The 26,864-nt window shown below is 40.7% G+C and overlaps 1 protein-coding gene across 1 annotated transcript in view; it reads left to right on the plus strand.

Moving 5' to 3' along the window:
* Nucleotides 1–3,413: 3,413 nt before the first annotated feature.
* The window catches only part of cenpt (centromere protein T), a 58,056-nt gene continuing 34,605 nt past the window's right edge, over nucleotides 3,414–26,864 (plus strand). Inside the window, exons 1-7 of the mRNA XM_063067561.1 lie at nucleotides 3,414–3,592; nucleotides 5,544–5,663; nucleotides 6,558–6,678; nucleotides 10,564–10,705; nucleotides 19,184–19,277; nucleotides 23,008–23,102; nucleotides 23,677–23,749. Of these exons, the coding sequence (XP_062923631.1) occupies nucleotides 3,414–3,592; nucleotides 5,544–5,663; nucleotides 6,558–6,678; nucleotides 10,564–10,705; nucleotides 19,184–19,277; nucleotides 23,008–23,102; nucleotides 23,677–23,749 (824 nt within the window). The remainder of the gene's footprint in view (nucleotides 3,593–5,543; nucleotides 5,664–6,557; nucleotides 6,679–10,563; nucleotides 10,706–19,183; nucleotides 19,278–23,007; nucleotides 23,103–23,676; nucleotides 23,750–26,864) is intronic.

The following is a 26,864-nucleotide window of genomic DNA, read 5'->3' on the forward strand; positions in this document are numbered from 1 at the left end:
CTTTTCCATAGATGCTGCTTGGACTATTGAGTTCCTCCAACGTTGTGTATGCGTGTTGCTTGGATTTCCGGCATCTGCAGATTTTGTCTTGTTTGTATATGAATGATGTCACTGTCTTCTGCTTGGATCCAAGGTCAATTCGCAGATCGATATGCGATCAATTTAAGTTTAAATTGGCATCCAGGGCCAAACTTAACCGCATGAAGAGCGAGGCCAAACTCTTCGGCAACTGGCTCAACCGATCCAGTGACTCCTTCACCATCAGGTATGATTACCTGAAGGTACTGGGGATCTGGTTCAGAGGGGCCGAAGCATGCAACAGGAATTTGTTGGAGTGGATTGGGAAGGTAAAGCAGAAAGTGGGACTGTAGAGAGGATGCTACCTCTCAGTAATTGGGAAGAACCTAGTCAACAGGTTGCTGTACTTGGTGCAGGCATAGCCTGTTCCCTGCTTGGAAATCACCCAGTTCGTCTTTCAGTTCATCTGGAGACCCAAGATGGAGTGAGCCAGAAAGATAATGATATATAAGTCCCTGGACAAAGCGGGGTTGAAATGTACCCGATATCACCCTCATCCTGATTGCATTCATGTCTGTGCGTGGAACAGAAGTACATGGCTGTCAATGTGCTGAGGTTCTATTTGTTTATGGTGTTGCGAAGGACAGGTCTGGCTCTGTTGTAATGCAACATCCCAGTCAGCTGGACGTTGCCACATGACCTTTGTGGAAAGGTTCTTCCCGACCAACACCTTTGACCACTGGGCAGCGGTTAACACAGAACATCCTGCAGACACCGTGGAAGAATGACTCAGTGGGGTGGTTCCCTGCGTAGGCTGTCCAAAACATCTAGAAGAAAGCCTCATCACCAGATCTCACCAACAGGCACCAGGACTTTGCCTGGCTGGTAGTGAGAGGGGCCCTCCCAGTCAGATCCTTCCTGCATGCTTGGAACATGACTCTCACTGTGAGCTGTCCACGAGATGATTAGCCAGGAGATAAATGCTAGCTCACCTCTTTGCAGACTGTGGGTTTGCGAAGCAGGTGTTGAGAGAGATGTCACGGTTTATCCTGAGCAGCTGTGTGACAGAGGACTCTGATCCGTGGCTGTTCCTTAGGGACATCAAGTACAGCTGAAAAACCATCAACTTGGTGAAAGATGTCCTTTGGTCTGCCCAAAACTTGTTGGTCTACCAGCACATTGAGATGTCTACAGAGAAATTCTACCAAATGCCACTTTCCAGGCTGGAGGTGTACGTGTTGAGGGGTGGAGTAAAGCTTAGTGCAGCCACTGCAAGGGCTTGCTGGGGGAGGACCAGAGGTTCCTCTGCTACTCAGCAGTGAGGGACCGGGTTGAGTCATGAGGCTCTCAATTCAAGTTTAATTGTCTTTCAACCATACACATGAATACAGCCAAACGAAACACCATTCTTCTGGGGTCAACATGTAAAACATAGTACCAACAGTCATATACTGATCAAGGCATATATAGCACATATAGTTATGAAAGCAGTTAACCATGCTGTCACAAAAAATATATATATAGCCTAAGTCCCTGAATGTCACTGCCCGTAGATGGTAGTAGATTATTGTGGTGTACCACCCCAGTGGCAGCAGTGCTGACAATGTAATTTAACACTAAACTCATTGACTATTAATTTAAGAATGAAAAGGCATTGCATGGTTTATTCTTGTAAATATTTTTATGAATAAAGTTTTTGGTTAAAAATGTTTTCACCATCAACGTACAAAAGCATATATGCTAGCCCCATTCCCCTGCCTTCTCCATATTGATCTTTTTCTCCCTGTAAAATATATAATTTATTTCCATCTTTATATCATGATTTAATTTGTTACCACTATTGCCCAAGAGAGGCATTCCAGATTCTAACCAATCACTGCATCATACAATTTTCCTTATTTTACCTTTATTTTCTGATCATTATCATGTTATATCTGTTGTTTATCTTTCCAAATTTCTAGACCCTTCATGACATTAAATAACTCCCTTTTAACACCCTAGCCTTGCCAGTCTACCCAACCAAATGAAGTCCTTCATACCTAGAGTCTATTATTCAATATAAGATCTTCATGAGTTTTCTGAATTTTGGTGCCCAGAAATGGACACAATACTCTAATCACAGCTGAAAGAGTTTTGTAAAGGTTCAACATAATTTATTTCCTTTGTATGCAGTTATTTATTTAACCTACGGACACATTTTACTTGAAATAATTTTCTCCACCAGCTCCACACATAAAAGTTGTTCAGGCCAGGCAGCATCTCTAGGAAGAGGTTCAGTTGACATTTTGGGCCGAGACCCTTCGTCTAGTCCTGACGAAGCATCTGCAGATTTCCTCGTGTTTGCATTCTCCACCAGCTCAACTGCTTTCAACAATTAATTCATGAGTAACTCAATTATTCTCTTCTTGTATCCTTTTAAAATTGTAACAATCTGTTCATTCATAGTCACTGATTCTGAGTATTTCTCAATCTATTTTTCATTTAATTTACAAATTATTTAGTGAAATTAAATTCCCTAACTGTAGTGAACTTGCTCACACATCTGAACAACAAATCCCAGACCTTGTCAGGTAACTTTACCATTAAGCCAACAACTAAATTTTGTGTTAATTGCGTAAGTCTGTCTCCTCAGGGCCTTGATCACCAATGTGGACAATTATTTTTTAAAGACTGTATTTTTAAAGCCAGTCTAAGCCAGCCACAATTCCATACATTTTCATCCAAGTCTTTCATTGAGGGGATTTACTCCAGTTTCTCCTCTTGTCAGTGAAAGTCTTAATTTCTAGAATTATGCTGATTTGATTTTAAATTGGTTTGGGTAATTGTTTTAATGCTAAAGCGGATAAACACGACTGAAGAAGTGGTGCAAACGGCAATAAACGATAGTTTTGACTAATGTGGACTAATCCATAAGTTTGGCTAGGGGTGTCAATAGCCAAGTGCATTCCTTTTCCGTACTATCTTCAATGCATACGTTTCTTTCGACATCTAAGTCAACCTGACAATCATGTTTCCAACTCAAAAAAGTATTGCTGGCACGAAATCCATCTTCGTGTGTGTGAGCACCACAGGTCGCTCAACTTGTTTGCCGCCGCCTCTCGGTCTTCAGCCGAAGAGACTGTTTTTAGCTTTTTGAATCGGGTGTGGCGTTGTACCCAACAGAAGGGAGAAACGAGTCCAAATGCGAAAAGGAACAAAACTAAGCGAAATTTGTACCTCTCCCGTTAGCAAATCAAATATTTGCAACAGAACACACTGGAGGTGCTCTGTGAGGGAGAAACACAAGTAGCGTTTCATCGTGAAAATGATGACACGTCGAGGGTTGTTTCTTTTTCCGCAGATTTCTAATGACTGTTCTATTCCATTTCACAACCCCCCAAGGATATGCTCAGTGAATGAGTAACCACGGCCAAGGAACTACATGTCCCAGGGTCCACTGCGAGGCGAACGGCTCTCCCGTGGCTGGGGCCTCGCGAGATTTAGTTAAATCGCGGAGCGGGAGCGGTCGGAAGGAGCAGTTCCGTCTGGGAGCGGTTACTGCCGCGCCAATTTTTATCAGCCGACGCTTTCGCAGGTGAATGAACTGTTATAATGAAAGAGAGTAACGACTGCTGAGAACCCAACCATCAGGCATCGGACACTACTCCCATTAGCTCCGTAGCAACGACTCCCGAACCCCGTCCCTGCTGACTCGTCCCCCCCCCACCCCTGGTGACAATCATCCCCTCTCTTGTGGCACCCTTGTAGGATACCACGTTACCCCCGGCTCCAGTGACACCCCAGCAGGGCACTGCGTTCCCCCACTCCCCACCGGCCGCATCAAAACCCGAAAGAGGAGCGACCTGTCTTTGTGTAGTGTCCCGGTGATAGATGAAGTATAGTTCCCTCAGACGAGAATGTGACCGTGCCCCCCCTTTTTTGAGGGAAAAAAGTAATGCTATGTGACTAGAATATCGATCTGAACACCCATGATAATCGCCCACTCTTCTTTGAAATAGCACCGCGGGGTCTTTTATGGTTGGCAGCTGATTGCCTTAGTAAAATAAATTTGCTTAGTCGAATGCTGTTTATATGATGCTGTATGCCTGTGATGCTGCTGCAAGTAAGATGTTCTTTGCATCTGTGCGTATGTGTACCTGTGCATATGACAGTAAACTTGACTTTAATCTTTTGTCCAGTATTGTTTACTGCCAAAATTTACGCTTTGGGGGCAATCGTGGAGCAAAGTATTTTACATTTGAAATCAGTAAATATTTTGTTAATACCGTTGTGTTTGGTTCACCTTATTAGTTTTTTTTGCATATCAGCAGGCTTATGGTACACTTCTCTTTCAGTGTTCAACTGGAGCATTTTATAAAAAAATATGCGCTTCAGTTTGCTGTTTTAGACACTAGACACTAGAATACTACAGCACAGTACGGGCCTCTTGGCCCTCGATGTTGTGCCGACCCATATATTCCTTAAAAAATAGTACTAAACCCACACCATCCCGTAACCCTCTATTTTTCTTTCATCTATGTGCCTGACCAAGAGGCTCTTAAATACCCCTAATGTTTTAGCCTCCACCACCATCCCTGGCAAGTCATTCCAGGCACCCACAACCCTCTGTGTAAAAAAAACTTACCCCTGATGTCTCCCCTAAACTTCCCTTCCTTAACGTTGTACATATGCCCTCTGGTGTTTGCTATTCGTGCCCTGGGAAACAGGTACTGGCTATCCACCCTATCTATGCCTCTCTTAATCTTGTGGACCTCTACTAAGTCCCCTCTCATCCTTCTACATTCCAAAAAGAAAAGTCCCATCTCTGCTAACCTTGCCTCGTAAGACTTGTTTTCCAATCTAGGCAACATCCTGGTAAACTTATTCTGAACCCTCTCCATAGCTTCCACATCCTTCCTATAATGAGGTGACCAGAACTGAACACAGTACTCTAAGTCTGGTCTCACCAGAGACTTGTAGATTGCTTACTCACTTCTGTGAAAGATCAATGAGTGATCAGAATTTCCAGCTATGAGGACATAGCTTTAACCCAATACTTATAAATAGTGGTCGCAGCATAATCATAAAAGCTGGAAGTATCATGTATTTTAAAAATCCCTGGGTTTATGTGTGTTTACTTTTTTATGTGTTATTTGATATATTTATGCAGTATAAACGCTGGAGAATCTTTAAGAGAAGAATCATGGAATTTTAGCTTTATTTTTCAGGTTGTTAAGACAAACAACATGATGATGCAGCAAGCTATAACTTTTAATAGAGATGTATACAAGGATTTCATTTGTGTTCTATTACAGAACGATCCAGAAAAGTTCCACGTCAGTGTACACAATATGGCAGAATTTTAAAAGTGCATTTTCCATATCTGAATGAAACAATTGGTCTGAAAAGCTGAGCTGATACATAGCATTCAGTGAGTTTCCAATGCAGTATACTCTCGAACTACAACAAAATTTTGACCCACTTCTGTCATATTAGTAACTGATGGCTGGCTAAAGAAAAGTACTTGTGTTCAATTTTCTAAACAGACAGACATTTCTCACCAAGATGATGGATTCTCTCCCTGAAGATGTTACAATGCGCACTCTTATTAAGGGTATGATTGCTGAAGAGACTCCGCAGAGCTTAGTACGTGTAGGTAAACGGAGGTTAGTATGTTATTTCAGTTCTCTCTTCCTACAAATTACTGTCCTCAAGATTATAGTTCAAATACTAAATAAAATAATAGTGCTGCTTTGTAACTAAGTTGAAAAATGACACAAGTTGTGACATGAAAGGTTGAGCAGTCTAAAGTGTTTGATTAAGATATTTAGTAAATCAGAGCATGATTTTGAATCAGTGTTTTGCAGCTACAGAAGCTGACTGTTTGCTTTGTTATCAAGGCAATATCTGACCACATGTTATATAAGAGTTCTCTGGTAACACTGAAGTCAATGGACAGTAAAGGTAAAACATACCGATAGCTGGAATCATTATCTCCCTCAATAAGCTTGTGGTCATAAGAAGTTAGTTATCCTAGCCCAATGGTAGGGCTTCCTCACAACAGTGTCCTAGGCCCAGTCATCTTCAGGTGCCTCACTAACAATTATCCTTTCATCATAAGTCAGAAGTGGGAATATTTGCTGATGGTTGCAATTTCCATTTGTCAGTAAATGAAGTGGCCAATTCTGTGTGCAGCAAGACCCAGACAACATCCATGACCTTGTAATTCACAAAACAGAAATACTGGACCAAGAACTAGAAGCTTGTTCTTGTTCTTGATAATGCTGCTAAGGCATTGTGGTTTATCGAATTGTGAAAGTCTTTAATGTATTATTGTAACACAAATGTTTTATTGTACCAATCTAACTTGTCTGTTCATGCATTATTCAGGAACCACCATCAAATCATGCATGGATATTCAACAAGTATCCTGAGGCAAGCTCTTGTTTCAGCAAGACTTGGCAACTATCTTAACTAGTGACAGCTTGATTAACAAGTTTGACACCTATACAATACTTTTACCTGTTCTAAGTGTCTTTTTTTTTCCTCTTAAAATATAGTTTACGAAAAAGCATTAGTAATGCTATGAAGCTCACTGACGTCTCAATGCAGCAGTCTCCACATATGATTCTCCGTAGTCAAATGAAAGCAAAAGTCCAAAAATCTCGGAAACAAACTGCAGTATGTAACAAATCACTTTTCTTCTGTTTAATTCTAACACACATGACTGTCATTTTACTGCTGTGTAGTGGTTAGCTGCCATACCTTAGAGAAGCATTTTGTAAGTTTTGATAGTGTCTCCCTATGAGATGGCTGGCATTGTGTGTTGATACACCAAGATACAGGTTGCCCCTGTTTTGTGGTGGTTCAGTTTATTTAAATTCACCCTCACAGAATTCACAAATCACTACCCAAAAATTTGAGATACTGAATAAAATTTGTGTGCTCAGAGTTTATTTGAGGCAGAAAAGTAAACAAAAGAACACACATTTTCAATTGGCACTTCTTTATACACGCACAGATGACAGGACTTTCTGTTATGAAAAATTGTGAATTGACTGTTTTCTGGGAATGAGCACCCAGCCTGTATTGCAGGATCACTTGTGCTGAACTCTGTTTGGCTCAGTGTTCCCTCTTCAGAGAGGAAATGAGAACAGTGGAGGATGGCAGCAATTTTGAGGGCCTCGTTTACTTAAATCAGGCGGAGATGAAAATTCCTATGGCACTAGTTTATTCACAACACCTAGCTCAGTCCATCAGTCTTGGTACCAACATAAAGCTCAATAAAGCTTCTGGTCATAAGAAGTTCGTTATCCTAGCCCAATGGCAGGACTTCCTCACAACAGTGTCCTAGGCCCAGTCATCTTCAGGTGCTTCATTAACAATTATCCTTTCATCATAAGGTCCGAAGTGGGAATATTTGCTGATGGTTGCAAATTCCATTTGTCAGTGTCAGTAAATGAAGTGACCAATGTCTGTGTGCAGCAAGACCCAGACAATGTCTGTGAGCTGGTAATTCACAAAACAGAAATACCGGACAAAGCTTCAACAATAGAGAACTTAACCATTCCTCTCTGATATTCAGTGGCATTTCATAACTGTATTCTCCCACTATCAATATCCAAGAGGGGTCAGCTTTAATCAGGTATGCAACTGGACTTCTCAGCTAGGGACGTTCAAATACTGTCGGAGACCAGTATCCTGCAGTGAGTAACTTGCCTCTGACATTCTTGGGTCTTCTTATGTGGATTCTACAAAGCACAAATTGGGAGGGAGCATGATGGAATACACTGCCTGGATGAGTGCTGTGCAAAAGCCTGACATCAATCAAGGCAAAGCATTCTGTGTGATCAGCACTCCAAACTCACTAAAATTTCATTTCCTCTGCTAGTGGTGCAGAGCAACTGTAGAGTGTACGGTCTAGAAATTGCACTCTGTTGGGTTATTTTATTAGCATATTGCAACTTGTGATTGCAGACAAGAAGGATAAGCTGAGCAGGTGACATGGAACACCAGTGCCTATTATTCCTTTCCGTGCCTTGTGGTACTTCAGGCAGCAACCTTGCGTATCTTTAGCATTTTTCTCTGTTTTTTACGAGGCTGCGTTGCTAGCTCGATGCTCAACCCAGCATGGGTGGAAAGCATGCAAGAAGCAGGCCTGATTCGAACCCGGGACCACTCGTCTCGAAGCTGGTGTAGGTGCCACTACGTCGCTAGTCGGCGAACCAGTGCCTATAGGTGTACCTTAAAGTCGTGCACTATCCTGTCACGGCAGTATATTAGCTACAGACGTTTACAGCACAAAAAATCAGATATCGTCCGTGCTGACCCATTTTTCTGCTTAGTCCTAGTGAATGCTCTCCACTGTCTTGCCTTCTTTATAACTACATCGATATGTTGGGACCAGGTTAGATCCTCAGAGATCTTGACACCCAGGAACTTGAAACTGCACACTCTCTCCACTTCTGATCCCTCTATGAGGATTGGTATGCGTTCCTTTGTCTTACCCTTGCTGAAGTCCACAATCAGCCCTTTTGTCTTATTGATGTTGAGTGCCAGGTTGTTGCTGCGACACCACTCCACTAGTTGGCATATCTCACTCCCGTACACCCTCTCGTCACTGAGATTCTACCAACAATGGTTGTACTGTCAGGAAATTTATAGATGGTATTTGAGCAATGCCTAGCCACACAGTCATGGGTATATAGAGAGTAGAGCAGTGAGCTAAGCACACACCCCTGAGGTGCGTCAGTGTTGATTATCAATGAGGAGGATGTGTTATCACCAATCCGCACAGATTGTGGTATTCCTGTTATGAAGTCAAGGATCCAATTGCAGAGGGAGGTACAGAGGCCCAGGTTCTGCAACTTCTCAATCAGGATTGTGGGAACGATGGTAAACTTATGCCCTAATTTTGGTCTCAGCTTAGTGAAAAAGAAAGCCTGCAGCTATTTACCCTATCTATACCCCTCATAGTTTTGTACTCCTCTATAAGGTTTTCCCTCGAACTTCTGTGCTCCAGGGAATAAAGTCCTAACATATTAAAACTTTACTTATAATTCGGGTCCTCAAGTCCTGGCAGCATCTTTGTAAATTTTCTCTGCACTCTTGTAAGCTTTTTGATTTCTGTCCTGTAAGTAACTGCATAGAATACGGCAAATTTGACCAAATTATACAAGCTCAACATAACATCCCACCTCCTGTACTCATGGTCTGATTTTTGAAAGCCAATGTGCCAAAAGCATTCTTTACGACTCCATCTACTTGTGACGACACTCTCAGGGAGTTATTCCCAGATCCTTTTGTTCTAGCGTGTACCTTAGTACCCTACCATTCACTGATGTGTCTTGCCAAAGTGCAACACCTCACACTTGTCTACATTTTTCCAGCTGATCCAGAATGTTTATATGTTGTCATCACCGTGCCTAAATCTTGAGACTGACTGTGCAACAGCACCAGGTATACCTTTTCCCAGAGACCTCAAGGGATTTAAGAATGTGGCTTAAGGACATTCAGGAATGGGCAATGAATGTTTATCTTTCTGGCAACATTCAGATCTTGACAGTGAATTTTTAACAATGCCAGTTTATATCCAGCAGCTATTGGTGATATTCTAAAGTTTTGGGTTTATTGTTAGGAAATGGGGTTGGTGGGTGTCTTCCATGTGAAAACTCTTATAATGTCCAAGTTGAATTGTTTGCATCCACATCAGTGATCAGCTGGTAGATGTCTGTTGGAATGCTAACAAAAGAATGTGGGTAATATTTGCCATTCTTGTCCTAAATAGCCAGTTATTTCATTCTGTCTTTGAAATGGATATGGTTAAATCCTTGATTCACAGATTAATCTTCAGCAGTCTTTTCAACTGTCAAAGCCTGCTAGTTCCGCAATAGGTAGGATCAATTGTTTGTTTCTAATGGTCAAAATATTGCAAGAAGCACTCTTTAGTGCATCAGCATCAAAGTACTGTAAAAACATGGAAACTCTCATGTTCAATGACATAATAAATTCATGAAGATGAGATTAAAACCCTATGAACTTTTGTGAAATTAGGGAGGTGTTAAACAAGTACCTAAATGTTTTTTTTTAAGGTTATCTTTTACATTTTTTCCACTGTACTGCTGTATCTGAGATGTGTGAATAGGCTGGTGAAGCTCTATGATCTCAGATAACTGAGGAGGCCATTGACAGGTGCTATACTATGTATTCCCCATTCTGACCTTGCCTGTCTATCACCTCCCCCTAGGTCCTTTCCCTTTCTCCTGTGGTCCACTCTCCTCTCCAGCCCTTTATCTTTCCTATATACCTGGCTTCACATATCACCTTCGGATATCCTCCTTCCCCTCCCACCAGCCTTTTATTCTGGCGCCTTCTCCCTTCCTTTCCAGTCCTGATGAAGGGTCTTGGCCTGAAATGCAGATTGTTTATTTATTTCCATAGATGCTGCTGGACTTGCTGAGTTCTTCCAGTATTTTGTGCATGCGTTGCTTTGGATTTCCAGAATTTGCAGAATTTTTCGTGTTTATAAAATGTATTTCTTAAGAACTCTAACTTTTTGGTCAAAAGGCAACAGCTGGATCATCAGTGGAGCGTTCAACCAGAAAGAATTCATCGGCTTTGAGGAAAACAAAGCGTTTAAAAGCAGTTCCCCAGGAGAACCTCGATAATTACACAACGAGAATACTGCTAAAGAAATTCATGCAGAGTGGTGAGTAGCAAAATGTTTCTACTATAAAATGGCTGTGATAAAACGATCAGCTACAGACTGAAACCTAGAAGTCCGTACTTAAATTTAATAACACTCACTTTGGAGGTCTTTGGGAGGTAATTTTTGTCAGTTCGCTCTTTATCACTAATGGACATTCTATAGAGGCGAATCCATGAATTGGCTGGCAAAATACTTTATACTTTATTGTCGCCAAACAATTAGTACTAGAACGTACAATCATCATAGCGATATTTGAATCTGCTTCACACTCCCTGGATTACAAATATTAAACATTAAAAATAGTTAAAATTAGTAAATAGTAAAAATCTAAATTATAAATCATAAATAGAAAATAGAAAAATGGAAAGTAAGGTAGTGCAAAAAACCGGGAGGCAGGTCTGGATATTTGGAGGGTACGGCCCAGATCCGGGTCAGGATCCGTTTAGCAGTCTTATCACAGTTGGAAAGAAGCTGTTCCCAAATCTGGCCGTACGGGTCTTCAAGCTCCTGAGCCTTCTCCAGGAGGGAAGAGGGACGAAAAGTGTGTTGGCTGGGTGGGTCGTGTCCTTGATTATCCTGGCAGCACTGCTCCGACAGTGTGTGGTGTAAAGTGAGTCCAAGGACGGAAAATTGGTTTGTGTGATGTGCTGCGCCGTGTTCACGATCTTCTTCAGCTTCTTTCGGTCTTGGACAGGACAACTTCCATACCAGGTTGTGATGTACCCTAGAAGAATGCTTTCTACAGTGCATCTATAAAAATTAGTGAGGGTTTTAGGGGACAGGCCAAACTTCTTTAGTTTTCTCAGGAAGTAAAGGCGCTGGTGGGCCTTCTTGACAGTGAACTTTGCTTGGTTGGACCAAGTCAGGCCATTTGTGATATTGACCCCGAGGAACTTAAAGCTTTTGACCTGTTCCACTTGCGCACCACCGATGTAAATTGGGTCATGCGGTCCACTACTCCTTCTGAAGTCAACAACCAATTCCTTCGACTTGCTGACGTTGAGGGATAGGTAATTGTCTTTGCACCATGCCACCAGGTTCTTAATTTCCTCTCTGTACTCAAACTTATCATTTCTAAGATAAAAGCACAAACCAGACTGCTGAGTGACAGAATTGAAGTGAGAATGTCTGTTTCTGATGTCAGCATTTGATCAAATGGGGTATCAAGCAGCCTTGGTAAAACTAGTCAATGGTCATCAATGGGGAAAGGTATCGAGTAATTGGATAAAGGAACTTTGCACTAGAGAACATAGTTGTTGGAAGTCAATCATTCCAGCCATAGGAGTTCCTCAGGCATCTGGGAGCTGTTTTATTAATTGAATTCTTGTCACCATTAGGTCAGAAGTTGGGCTGTTTGATTGCACAAAGTGCAATTGCTATAGTGGTAGTATAGTAGTTAGATTACAGGCAGGCCCCGGGTTATGAACGAGATCCGTTCCTAAGTCTGTCTTTAAGTTGAATTTGTTGGTAAGTCGGAACAGATACTTACGGTTCTTATTTAGCGTCAGTTAGTCAAATGTTTGTCTTAGTATATAGTATATATTTTACCTTTCTATGCATATAAAATGCTTAAGAAACATTTCCAAATACACTAAAACATCTTAAACATAATACAGTACATAATAATACAGTCACCTTCACTTGCTGCACATGCAGTTTTTAAATCATTGAAAAGACTTCGAGTCTTTTCTTGCACTAAAGTAAGTCTAATAGGCATATTACACTGATTTTGATCGTCTAACCAAATTACCAATAGCCTTTCCATTTCAATAATTAAACCACTGCTTTGCTTACTAATAATTTTAGCTTTCATCGGGGCAGGGCCTTTCACATGCTCCATTATTCTCACTTTATCCTTTAAAATTTTTCCAATCGTTGACCGACTGTAGCCTAACGATTTTCCAGTGACCGATGGCGTTTCACCTCTTTCCGATCGCTTTATTATTTCCACGTTATTTTCAGTCGTGATTGTTTTCCTTTTCTTTGATGCATCACCAGCACTTGCATCGCTTTGGAGGCATGGTTACAAGGGTAAATAAGAGAAAAATTTAAGCCAAGTACAAAGTTACGCACTCAACACAGTGTTAACGGCAACGTGATCCGACTTAAAATGGCGGATGGTGTTCTTCCTCGAGCCACTGAAGCTGCGCAGTGTTTTCATGAGCGTCACAAAGTAGTGCGTGCATTTGTTATTACGAACCATTGTACTTAGCTCAAATTTTTAAAATAATAGGCTTTATGGCAGTCCGTTCGTAAGGAAGAGTTGTCTGTAAGTTGGACGTTCTTAACCCGGGGACTTATTGTACTGAATTGTAAACCCAGAGCCTGCATTAACAATCTGGAAACCCAAGTACAAATTCTACTGAATTAAAATAATTATCTTAGACTTATAATGACACAGGAGACCATTTTGCCTCCACTGACTCTGGGTTATTTAATGATGATTGGAAAATGTTCAATTCCCTTTGCAACTCCTACCAAATTAAGCTTGCAACAAGACTTGTGGTAACACTCGGGCATAGGCTGATAATCAATAAATAATAATCATGCTGTCTAAATGTGCCAATCAGTAACCATCTCTACCCACTCCCCATTGACATTCAGTGGCATAACCTGTGCTTACTCCTCCACTATCAGAATTTGAGGTGTCACCATTTTACCAGTACCTCAACTCGATCAGCTAGATAAATACTGCAGTCCCAAGAACTGGGCAGAGTTTGGGTGTCCTGGGCGAGTGATTTACTGTTGATGCCCAAAAGCTTTTCTACCATTTACAAATTGCAAGTCAGACTTGAGATAGAATGCTTGACTCCTCTGGATTAGTGCAGGTCCAGCACACTAAGGAAGCTTAATGCCTCTTAGGGCAAAGTAGCTTACTCAGGTGGCGCTCCATCCACCTGAATGCTCATTTCCTGGATACCAGTTTTGGTCAAGTAACAGTTATTTTGTGATCTGAAGTAATTAGACACATGATAATCAGATCATTTATTTTTAATTGATCTGTCTCATTGGATTCCTCTTTAGTTTCAAAACAAAGGTTCTATTCTTTTTACTGGCCTCTAGTCCTTAGTAAAGCAATATCTCAACTCAAAGGAAATTTGAATACTTGTGATTTGGAAAGTAGGGTGAGAAGTTTCATCTCCCAAGAGACTTGCTTAATGTCATAGTCATAGAACATTAAAACCCATCTCGTCCTTGCCGAATCATTAATCTGCCTAATCCCATCAACCTGGACCATAGTCCTCCATACCTCTCCCATTCATGTAACTCCAAATTTCTCTTAAATGTTGAAATTGAACCTGCAACCACCATAAACTAGGAAATTACAGGCCAGTGAGCTTGACATCTGTAGTGGGAAAGTAATTGGAAGGTATTCGAAGGGACTGGATATATGATTATTTAGATAGATATAGACATGGGTTGAGGGTGAAAGGTGAAAAGTTCAAGGGAACATGAAGGGAACTTCTCCACTCGGAGGGTGGTGAGAATGTGGAGCGAGCTACGAGTGCAAATGGTGGAGGTGAGCTTGATTTCAAAGTTGGAGATGTTTGGATAGGTGCATTCAATATAGGGGTATAGTCCTGGTACAGGTCAATGGGAGTAGGCAGTTAAAATGGTTCGGCACTGACCAGATGGGCCATAGGGCCTGTTTCTGTGCTGCATTTTTCTATGACTATGACACTGGCTATGCAGCTCGTTCCACACTCTCACCACCCTCTGAGTGGAAAAGTTCCCCTGCATGTTCCTCTTAAACATTTCACCTTTCTCCTTTAACCCATGACACCTAGTTGTGGAATTACTCAACCTCAGTGGAAAAAGCCTGCTTGCATTTACCCTATTTACACCCTTCATAATTTTGTATACCTCTATCAAATATCTCCTCAATCTTCTACGTTCTAGGGAATGAAGTTCTAACCTGTTCAACCTTTCCCTATAACTCAGGTCCTCAATTCCCAGCAACATCTTTGTAAATTTTCTCTGTACTCTTTCAACCTTGTTTACGTCTTTCCTGAAGGTAGGTGACCAAAGCAGCACTCAGTACTCCAAATTAGGCCACACCCACGTCTTGTACAATTTCAAATTAAAATCCCAACTCTTGCACTCAATACATTGATTTTTGGCAAAAGCTTTCTTTACGACCCTTTCTACCTATGATACCACTTTCACAGAATTATGGATCTGTATTCCCAGATCCCTCTGTTCTACTGCACTCCTAAGTGCCCTACCACTCACTGTGCAATCCCTACCCTGGTTAGTCCTCCCATAGTCTGCATTAAATTCTACATGCTACTTTTCAGCCCATTTTTCCAGCTGTTCCAGATCTTGCTGCAAGCTTTGATAGTCTTACTCGCAGTCTACTACACCCCCGATCTTGGTGTCATCAGCAAAGTTGCTGATGCAGTTTAACACACTATCATCTATATCAATGATATAGATGACAAACAACAACAGACCCAGTACCGATCCCTGCAGCACACCATTAGTCACAGGCCTGCAGTCAAACAGGTAATCATCTACTATCTGTCTCTGGCTTCTCCAGCAAAGCTAATGTCTAATCAAATTTGCTACCTCATCCTGAATGCCAAGCGACTGAGCCTTCTTGATCAACAAGCGGGATCTTGTGAAAGACCTTGCTAAAGTCCATGTAGGCAACCTCCACTGCCTTGGCTTCAACTTTACTGGTGACTTCCTTGAAAAACTCTTAAGATTGGTTAGACATGACTAACCATGCACAAAGTCATGTTGATTTCCCCTAAGCAATCCTTGTCTACCCAAAAACTTGTATCCGATCCCTTAGAACACCTTCCAATAACTTTCCCACTACAGATGTCAGGCTTACTGGCCTATAATTTCTTGGCTTATTCTTATAGCCTTTCTTAAACAGCAGAACATTAGCTATCTTCCAATCCTCCAGCACCTTACCCGTGGCTAATGATGTTTTAAATATCTCTGTTAAAATACCCCTGCAATTTCTGCACTAGCTTCTCACACGGTCTAAGGGAACACCTTGTCAGGTCCTTGGTATTTATCTACCCTGATTTGCCTTAAGACAGCAAACACCTCCTCCTCTGTAATCTTGAAAAGGTCCATGACCTTGCTGTTGCTTTGCTTCACTTCAATAGACGCTGTCCAACTCCCAAGTAAATATAGATGTGAAAAATCCATCATCAAGAAGATCTCTCCCATCTCATTCATAGATTACCACTCTGATCTTCCAGAGAACCAATTTTGTCCCTTGCTATCCTTTTGCTCTAAATATATCTGTAGAAGCCCTTAGGATTCTCCTTCACCTTGTCTGCTAGAGCAACCTCATGCCTTCTTTTAGCCCTCCTGGTTTTCTCCTCAAGCGTTCTCTTGTATTTTATATACTCTTCAAGTACTTTATTTGTTCCTACCTGCCTAAACCTGCTATGTACCTCTTTTTCCTTATCCAAGGCCTCAATATCTCTTGAAAACCAAGGTTCCCTAAATTTTTTACCTTTGCCTTTTATTCTGACAGGAACATACAAACTCTGCACGCTCAAAATTTCATTTTGAAGGCCTCCCGCTTACCAAGTACACCTTTGCCAGAAAACCACCTGTCCTGATCCACATTTGCCAGATTCTTTCTGATGGCATCAAAATTGGCCGTTCTTCAATTTTAGAATCTCAACCTGAGGACATGACCTCTCCTTTTCCATAATTACCTTGAAACTAATGGCATTATAATCTCTAGATGCAAAGTGTTCCCCTACGCAAACTTCTGTCACCTGCTCTGTCTAGTTGGGACTTTAATGTGGTGATTAAGGAAACTTTCCTGAATGCATTTGACCAGCTCTTTCCATCCAGCCCATGTACAGTATGGGAGTCCCATCAATATGTGGAAAGTTAAAATCACCTATCACAAACTTATGTTTCTCTCAACAGTCTGTGATCTCCCTACAAATTTGTTCCTCTGAATCCCGCAGACTGCTGGGTGGGCTGTAATATAATCCTGTTAATGTGTCACACCTTTCTTATTCCTCAGTTCTACCCATAAAACCTCTCTAGATGAGCTCCCCAGTCTGTTCTATCTGAATACTGTCGTGACATTTTCCCTGATCAATAACGTCACGCCACCCCTTCCCCTTTAATCCTTCCTGCTCTGAAAACAACGGAAGCTGGAACATTGAGCTGCCAGTCCTGTTCCTCCTGCAACCAAGTGTCACAATAGTACAATTCCAGGTGCTGATGCATGCACTAAGCTTGCTGCCTCTCCTGTAATTCTCTTTGCATTGAAATATACTCAGCTCAGAACATTAATCCCACCATACTCACCTTTTTGATTCCTGACTCTGTATGTAGGCTTAACAATATCCCAAAATCTTTCTCCATAACCACTCTGCTTTCTGTTCTGGCGATCTGGTTCCCAACCTCCTACAACTCCAGTTAACTCCCCCCCCCCCCCCCATTCAGCACTAGTAAACCTTCCCACTTAAATATTAGTCCCTCTCCAGTTCAGGTGCAACCCATCCCATCTGTACAGGTCCCACCTTTCCAACGAGAGAGCCCAATGATCCAAAAGTCTGAAGTACCATCTCCTTAGCCATATGTTTAACTCTCTGATTTTCCTGTTTCTGGCCTCACTAACACTTAACACAGGTAGCAATGCTGAGATCACAACCCTGGAGGTCCTAACCTTTAACTTGGCACCTAACTCCTTGAACTCCCTTTGCAGGATCTCGTTACTCCTCTTATCTTTGTCATTGGTACCGATGTGAACCAGTACCACTGGCTGCTCACCCTCCCATTTAAGAATGCTGTGGACTCGATCCAAGATGTTCCTAACCTTGGCACCCGGAAGGTGACATGCCATCTAGGAATCTTGTTCGCATCCACAGAACTTTCTTTCTATTTCCCTAACCAATAAATCTACTTTCACAACAGCTTGGCTCTGTTTCCTCCTTCCCTACTGAGCCAAAGAGGCAGCCTCAGTGCTAGAGCCCTAACCACTGTGGTTTTCATCTGCTAGACCATTCTCCCAAAAATTTCCAACATGAGATACCTGTTGTTGAGGGGAATGGCCACAGAGGGACTCTGCTCTGGCTGCCTATCCCACCTTACCCCTTTTGACAGTCTCCCAGTTACCTGTCTTCTGCACCTTTGATGTGACTACTTCCCTGTATATCCTGTCTATCAACCTCTCCTTATTGCACAGAGTACAGGAAAGGTATTAGAAGGAAGGATGGGGATGGAAAGATAAGAGAAACTTGGATGTCTAGAGAGGTGATGAATTTAGTCAAGAAGAAAAAGGAAAGGTATGTAAAGCTGTGGAAGTTAGTATCAAACAAAGCCCATGAGGAGTATAAAGAAGCCTGAAAGGAATTAGGAAACCAGGAGGTGCCATGAAAAGTCCTTGGCAAGTAGGATTAAGGTGAAACCCAAGGCACTCTATACAAACATGAAGAGCAAGAGGATAACTAGGGAGAAGGTGGGACCACTCAGGGACAAGGGAGGAACATTTGCTTGAATGTGGAGAATGTGAGTGAGGTACTTTGCTTCAGTATTTACCAAGGAAAAGGACATGGAGGACTTTGAGTGTTGAGTGTATACAGTAAATGTGTTAGGAAATTTAGAGATCAAGGAGGAGGAAGTGTTGGGCCTCCTAAAAAGTATTAAGGTGGATAAATTGCCAGGGCTTGATGGAATCTACCCCAGATTAAGAAGGAGGCAGGAGATGAGATTGCTGGTCTTGACCAGTATCTTTGTGTTGTCACTAACCACATAAGCCTATCCATTGAGTTACTCATGGCAGTTCACTGGAGGCTTTGTTCTTCAGGGGTAAATATCAAGGTTGAAGAGGCTGCTTTGGAGAGGTTCAACTTGGGTAGAGTGCTTATTGGTCAGTGGAACATGGGGAGTAATGTTGATTATTTGAGACCAATTTATCTTGTTCCCTTAGTGATTTTGACATTTTAAATACTGGCAGTATCTAAAAGCTGCTAGGATTGCTATTTAAAAAGAAAACATAATGAGTGCAATACGCTGTGCTGCATTTCTACCAACATTCAATGCATAAGCAATTATTAGTAAGTTATTAGACGAATACATTGTCAATTTCAGTGGTCTCCAAGATGCCCTTCAATGTTGCTTTGCTCACTCCAGTTTGATATTCTGACCTTTCGTCTTAAGCAACAGCGGAGTATCAACTAGACCTGAATTGATATCCAAGTGATATGCCTTCCAACAAAGGCTACCAGATAACTCAATATCAGGGGGTAACATATTTTAATAACTTGTCAAATACAGTGCATTAGCTTGGGCAAATAATAATTCTGGTATTAACCAACCACGATGTCGCCAGTGATCCTTGATTATACGTTAGTTGTTAGTTATATTAACTGCACTATCATTCAAAGATAAGTTAACTATTACTACTTTTACTTATGTATAGATCTTTTCATTGTATTATTAGGATTAAGATTGTTCATTTTTAAACTGTGTTGCTTTCTTAAATAGAGCTGGAATCCTCTTTGATTAGTGTTTCGAATTTTAAAATGAAAAAGTCAGTGAAAAGGAAATCTCAAACCAAGACTAAAGTGCAGTCTAACAGGTAACAAATAACTCCTGATATTGACCTTTATAGAATTTCTTTAAAAGACATTTCCTCAAGGCAGTATATGTTGTTTTCTACAAAAAAAAATTGAAGCAGGGAAGTGTTATGGCACCAAAAGGGGCTATATTAGGTCCATTGAGATGCATGCTAATAATCACAGTCTAATAATCCCTTTGGTCTCAATCTCCCATTCTTTCCCTGTAGGTATATGTCCTATGTGAATTATTCTCTCTCAACTGCCTATCTAATTTTCTTTCTTCATCACTTCAAATTTATGTTCTTGGCCCTTGACCCATCTACCACTGGGAACAGTTCTCTGTTTACCCCTTCTGAATCTATCATGATCTTGTATACCTATATGAAGTTTCCTTTTAGTTATTTTTTGACTGTTTCTCCAGTCTAACCTTGTAGATACAATTCCTATTTCTTTGAATTATTAACGTAAATCCTTTCTCAACATCCCCCCCCCTCCACCGTGGAACTTTTTACAAAAGTTTGTAGATCTAGAGTATGGTGACCAGAGTTTGAGACAGTACATCGGTTGTGGCTCAGCCTGCATTGTATAAAGGTTAGACATAACAAGACTTGTTTTGTACTCCATGCGTCTATCCTACAAACTTGACTGTTTGCTCAACGTATCTTGCAACTTTCAAGAGTTCTTACACATATTTATCCTGCTAACCCTTTAAAACTATAGTTTAGGGAATATTGTCTTGTTTTAATCTTTCTGCCAAAATATATTACTTCTCCAAATTTCATCCAAAATGTATCTAACACCTCTGCCGGCTTCTGTTTGCCCTCTTGAAGTTTGTTATTGTTCACCCTGCCTGTAACTTCTATTTCATCTGTAAATTAAGCAATTCTTTGTATACACCCACATCAAAGTACTGATCACTGGAGATCACTGTCCTCTCATCTGAAAAAGAGCTCATTGCTGCAACTGTACCAAAGTTTTATCTGTGTTGCCAGTGACCCTTCCATTCCAGTGTTTTGTGTGGGTCTTGTAATATGCCTTTTGAAACTCAATATGGGTGACATCTGTTTTCTTTTCATTATCCTTCTCTGTTATCAAAAAAAAAATCACTCTGATTGGTCAGATTTAGATTTATTTATTTATTCATCACATGGACATTGAAACTTACCGTGAAATGCATCATTTGTGTTGACAGTCAATTTAACCTAAGGATGTGCTGGGGGCATTCCAGTCCCAACATAGCATGCCCACATTGTTTTGCAGCAACAAAACAACAACAGGGAAACGAGCCCTTTTCCTACTTCCTAACCATCCACCCATTCATGCATGCAGACAATCTAACAACCCCAGGACAGAGCGCATCTGGGTTTCAAGCCTCCAGTGGACTCATGGACTTGCAGGTATTGGGCCTCCGATTTCCCAAGGAGACTTGCAGATCCAATGCTTTGGCCATTGGGACTTGGCTTCTGGACTTCTGATTAACCTTCGGGTTCAGTACTCTCCAATGATGGGAGCCCGAACACTAGTCCTCTCTCTGGGCTTACCAATGACAGGACTCTGAACTCCAGTCCTCCGATTCCAGACTCGTCAACTCACGTACATAGAGGGAGGCCCTTGTGTCTCCTGCCCACACCAAAGTCAAACACATTTTGTCTTTTATAAACCTGTTCTGGCTTTTCTTTATCAAGTGCCTTTGATTCTTTCCGACTGATAATTGTTTCTAAAACCTTCTCCACCACTGGTTTTAAACTAATTGGCCTTTAGTTTACAGATTTGTCCTCGGGTTGCTTTGGAACAGGGGTGTTACATTCATTATTTCTAGTCAGTCCTTTGACACCTCCCCTGCATCCACAATGGATTGGAAGGTGATGACAAACATTTAGCAATCAGTAGCCCTGCTTGCCTCAGCAAATTACAATGCATCCCATCCACACCATGGCATATTTACTTAAGCACAAGCAGCCTTTATAGCACCTTTTGAATCTTCACCTTAAGTATTTTCTTCACTATCTCTGCCTCTGAGATTTTGGCAACATCCTCGTTATAAAAATATGAGGTGCTAGTATTCCATTCTTCCTTTAGTTCACTACTTTAGCATTGACCTGGGCCCAATTTTTATTTATTTATTTATTGAGATACCGCATGGAGTAGGTCCTTCCAGCCCTTCGAGCTGGCTGCCCAGCAACCCCCTGATTTAAACTTAGCCTAATCACAGAACAATTTACAATGACCAATTAACCTACCAACTGGTACGTCTTTGGACTGTGGGAGGAAACCCACCCGGTCACAGGGAGAACAGACAAACTCCTTGCACTTGGCAATGGGAGTTGAACCTGGGTCACTGCTACAGTAAAGCATTTTACATTTAATATTGATGTGTCTTTTTTTAAAAAGAAATCTGTGTTCTATTTCACTTCAACCATTTTCTCATATGGTTACCTGTTTTTTAATGAATTGCTTCTCAGCTTCATTTGTATTTTTCAGGTGAAATATGTCATACCCTATTTTTGTCATCTAGGGAGCTCTTGATTAGGGTTCCTCATTCCTTTTCCTTTTAGGAATATATCTATGCTATACCTGAAATATTTCTTCTCCAAGGCTCTATCATTTATTGTGCATATTTTACTCTTATTAGTCCTCTTTGCCATCCGATTCCTAAATGGGCATTGAACCCGTGAACACCACCTCACTTTTTAATATATATTATTTCTGTTTTTTGCATGATTTTTAATCTATTCAATATACGTATTCTGTAGTTTACTTATTTTTTTGTTATTATTATTATCTTTTTTCTTCTATGTTATGCATTGCATTGAACTGTTGCTGCTAAGTTAATAAATAAATCCGATTCTGATTCCTCCTGTGGGCTGAAGTGCCTGTACTGTTCTATATTCAAAATGTATCACCATGCACTTGCAGGATAAAATTCTAGCTGCTATTGCTCTGGCTATCTTGCTAACAAATACGTATCGTCCTGCATCTTTTGACTATCCTCCTTGCTAGCATAGAGATTCCTGATTTTCAAGCCATTTGAAAACTTACCTCCAGTGTTCATATCCAAAATGTTAACATATATAATAAACAGAGTCTTAGCACTAATCTCTGTTATACACTACCAATCACAATAATAAAAAACAATCCTCCATTATCATCCTTTGCTGTATTTATCCAATGTGCCAACTTACCCTCAATTCCATGTGATCTAACTTTTTGCACCAATTTCCCATGTAAGCCTTACTGAAGTTCATGTAGACTACATCAACCACAATACATTTTGTGACCTCTTTGGAAAAATTGAATGAATTTGTTAGACAGGATAGGTCCTCTAGCAAATCATCTCTCACCTCATTGAAATTAGTTCTTCAATTTAGAAGTTGTACTTTAAGTTCCACTTGTTCCTCTTCATTGTTGATATAAAACTTGTAAAACAATGATATTCCCCTGAGGGCATGTGACCTGCCGCATACCCTGCAATGAGGTTTAGTGATGCTTCATTTCTCAATGGGTCAAAGTGATTTATATGTGATATTTAAAAGGATGTTAGGTCAGGTACACTGGAAACCCCAAGGAGCCCCTACTAACCTCCATGGATGAGTACAGAGCAAAATTAGGGGGAATTGTACCCAGTCTTGCACACTCAAACTGAGCTATTAAATGAATTTCAGACCAACTGGTGTTATAGACTGGTTAAATGTGTATACAAATGATTGTCACGATGTATTGTTTTAAATGATTGCTTTGCTTCATCTTTAGTGACAGCTTTAATTTAAGTTCGCCAGCAAAGGATACATTAGAGCAGAATTTGCCTGCCAACCGTAAGATCCAACCGAAACTCGATAATACAACAGGTATTACTGGGCTGGTTGAGATTACCAGTTTTTTTCCCTCAAATATTTGATTACAAAATGCTTTGCTTCTCTCATGCATATTAATATTCTTAGACATTGTTGATGCCCTTTCAGTTTATTGTATCCTGATCCTGGACTTCACAACTAACAGTAAAGCCGTTGGCCTAGTATAGCCCAGGCTTAAACACATGCAGGTTGAGTTGTGTTGTTGCCTAAGTTTTACTTGTCATATTTATTTTGCATAGTAAGTCTATTCCACTCCCCCAATACCTTTTAGCTAGTGTAGATGAAAAGGACATTACTGCTTCAGTATCTATGTCCGCTTTCTTTTCTTGAAAAGAAGGACAAGTGCAGATTAGCTATGTGGATTTTTTTAAACTAGACATTGCCAGTCAGGAAAAGACCAATATCCATCTAATTTGTATATTACCATTTTGATATTTCTATAAGGAAATTGAATTGTAACTATACAACAGTCAAAACAGCAGTCTTTGGGATAATGATTGTAAAAATTTTGAAGTGAATAGAAATAATCATGAAATTTTATGTGGTGAAATATATTTTTTGGTTCTAGAATCTCAAGAAAATGAAAAAGTTGAACCGAGTGAAAAGAGCTTAAGACCTCCAGACATCTCAACAATAGTTGGGTAAGTCACTCAGTCAGATCAAATTGGTGCCAATTTTACATGATAGCTGTAGAAATTATCGTATGGAAAATAAATGCTGAAAATCTGTCTACACTGGGCAGATGGATGGACTTTTTTCTTCCCACCTGCACTGTGTAGTTTTTATAGTGAGGATCAGTCTGTGTGGACCAATTCCACTCTTTAGGCCGGGTGACATTTCACAATGGCATAGCAAGCTGTGGTGACCGCAAGGCTGTGGGTTGAGTGTCAAGAGTTTTCCTACTCAACAGACTGCCTGGAAAGGCTAATGAGTCCCATCTTCACAGCTTTGGAATTAGAGTTGTCCTTCTAGGCTGGCTGCCAGCCAAATCTGATGAGCCCAGCCTGCCCGCCCAGTTATACTACCGGATGCGCAGTTGCATCCGGGGACGCCACATGAAGGCATTGCTCTGGGCACAGTAGTGTAGGAGAGGCCACGTGCAAGTGACCTCCTGCATCGCAAGCTAAACTGGTCCTGTGGTGATCACTACACCTGGAAAGGAAGGCTATGGGAGAAGCTTCACCTTCCCTCAGTGAGCAGGAGGCCCAGCCCAGGACTCACCCTGGAGTACTGTACACTAGAGTCAGGAAAACTACTTATTGACTAAAATTATACATTTATAGAGTCTTGACTTGGGCTTGAGATGTGTTGTAGTGGAATGAAGCTATTGAAGTAACGACTTTTAACCGAGCTTTGAACAAAGCTTGTTCAACGATGACAGTTCAGAATCGGAATCAGGCTTAATATTACCAGCATGTCGTGAAATTTGTTATTGTATGGCAGCAGTATATTGCAATACACAGAAACTGTAAATTCAGTAAGAAGTACATATTGAATCATTGAATGCGTGCCTTTAGGTTTCAGTACCTCCTTCCTGATGGTAGCAATGAGAAGAGGGCATTCCTGTGTGATGAGGGTCCTTAATGATGGATGCTAATTTTTTGAGGCATCACTCTTTGAAGGTATCCTGGATGTCCCATGATAGAGCTGATTGAGTTCACAACTTTCTGCAGATTATTTTGATCCTGTGCTGTGCCCCCCACCCCCCATACCAGATGGTGATGCAGCCAGTTACAATGCTCTCCCTGGTATACCTGTTAAAAATTTGCGACCGCCTTTGTTGACGTACTGTACCAAATCTCCTCAAACTCCTAATTAAATATAGCCTCTGTCATGCCTTCTTTGTAACTGCATCAATATGTCCTCAGAGATGTTGACTCCCAGGAACCTGAAATTACTCACCTTTTCCACTTCTAATCGTTCGATGAGAACTGGTGTATGTTTCCTGGACCTGCCCTTCCTGAAGTCCACAAGCAATTCTTTTGGTCTTACTGATATTGAGTGCGATATTGTTGCCTCTGTAGCCTAGTTGTGTCGTCAGCAAATTTGTATATGGCATTTGAGTTGTGCCTTATCCCACGGTCATGGATGTAGAGAGAGTAGAGCAGTGGGCTAAGTACAATATCTTTGAGGTGTGTCAGTGTTGATGATCAGCAAGGTGGAGATGTTATTTCCAGTTATTTCTTTCAAAGGTAATTAATGTCAAACTGGTTTGCTTCTGATCTGAAAAATAAATTAAATGTAAACTTTACACTGTTTTGAAGTTTTGGGTCAATTTTTCTGCAATTAATGGCTATTCCCGGTTGCTTTGTAGTGACGGAGGAGCTGTTTACTAGTAATTCTCCTTCAATTGGGTTTCATGCTGGCCACTTCAAATGAGAGGCCGATCAAGCTTCAGGTTACTTTCTTGTTAAAAGCAATAGTTTCTTTCACTCTGGAAACAGATTTTTATGACTATATAACAGATTCATGCTTGTACTTAGGTATTCATTTTGAGATTTAAAAAACTGAATTCAAATTCTCAAACTCTTGTTAGGAATCGAACCAGGTTATTGGTCTAGGCCTTTGGGTTACTAATCCAGCAAACACTGTACTGCCTAGCATACTATGTTTCCGTCTAAGGTATAAGGTGCAGGTTAAGTACTCCTTATAAGAAAATCCAAAATCCCAAAACTTATGAAATCCAGAATTTTTTTGAGCTCTGACACGGTGTCACAAATGGAAAATTCCACAAGGCACTGAGAAGGTTTCCAGAACATATAGTTCTGACAAGTGATCTCACAGTACAGAACTGAAGTTAATGAAAAATAGCATAGCTCTGTATAAAGTGAAAAATGAAGATCTTAATTGTGTATTGAAAGTGGAGATGTCAGCATTGGAATGAACATATGCTGTAATAGTTTGCTGATCATGAAACAAGCAAAGACCTATCACGACAAACTGAAATTGAAGGTAATTGTGAATATTCAGCAGGCTGGTTGTGGAATTTTTTTTAAAAAAAGGTCAGCATTAATTTTTTAAGATTTGTGGTGATAAAACATCTACTGATCATGAAGTGGTAGAGAAATTCATTGGTGAGCTTGCCAAGGTTGTTGCTGGTGAAAATCTGACATGCCGAATGGCTGTATCAGTACTTATGTGTGAGGAACAAGAATAAGGCAAAGACTTGCACATAAATTCAGTTATGATGATGATCCCATGCTATCTGATTATATAATCTGAAATCTGAAACACTTCTGCCCCCAGCATTTCATGTAAGGGGTACTCAACCTGAACAATGTTGGAACATTGTGAATGAAATCTGAAAATGGCTGCTTTCTAGAATGATGCTTGTAGTAATTTATTAGAGTGAACATTTTCTACTGCAGAGTTTACCAAGCAATAATATGTTTACCAAGCAAAAAAGACAGGTTGTTGTTCCTTCCATGCTTCTGTGAAGAAAGTGATCTTACCATCAAAGTGAAAGTTATGTTTCAGTTCAATTAGCAAAAGAAAGAGAAGTGACTCATCAATATATAGTATTCTCTAGGGGAGGATGTAGGAAGGAGAGTTGTGGGTTTTCTAGGAGAAATGTATGGGCTCTCTGGAAGAATTGGGTCTTCAGTGAGGTCACGTTCTAAACCAAACAGGAACCAGTTTTCTCCTGAAGAAGGTGAATACACCTTAGGGCAGAAGTGTTTAGAATAAGTGTATCATGTTGTTACACACCTTAGAATAATAAGCTTGTTAGGGTTGGTATAAAGGTCATACATGGAT

The sequence above is a fragment of the Mobula hypostoma genome, chromosome 14, assembly GCF_963921235.1.
Source record: "Mobula hypostoma chromosome 14, sMobHyp1.1, whole genome shotgun sequence".
NCBI lineage: Eukaryota > Metazoa > Chordata > Chondrichthyes > Myliobatiformes > Myliobatidae > Mobula > Mobula hypostoma.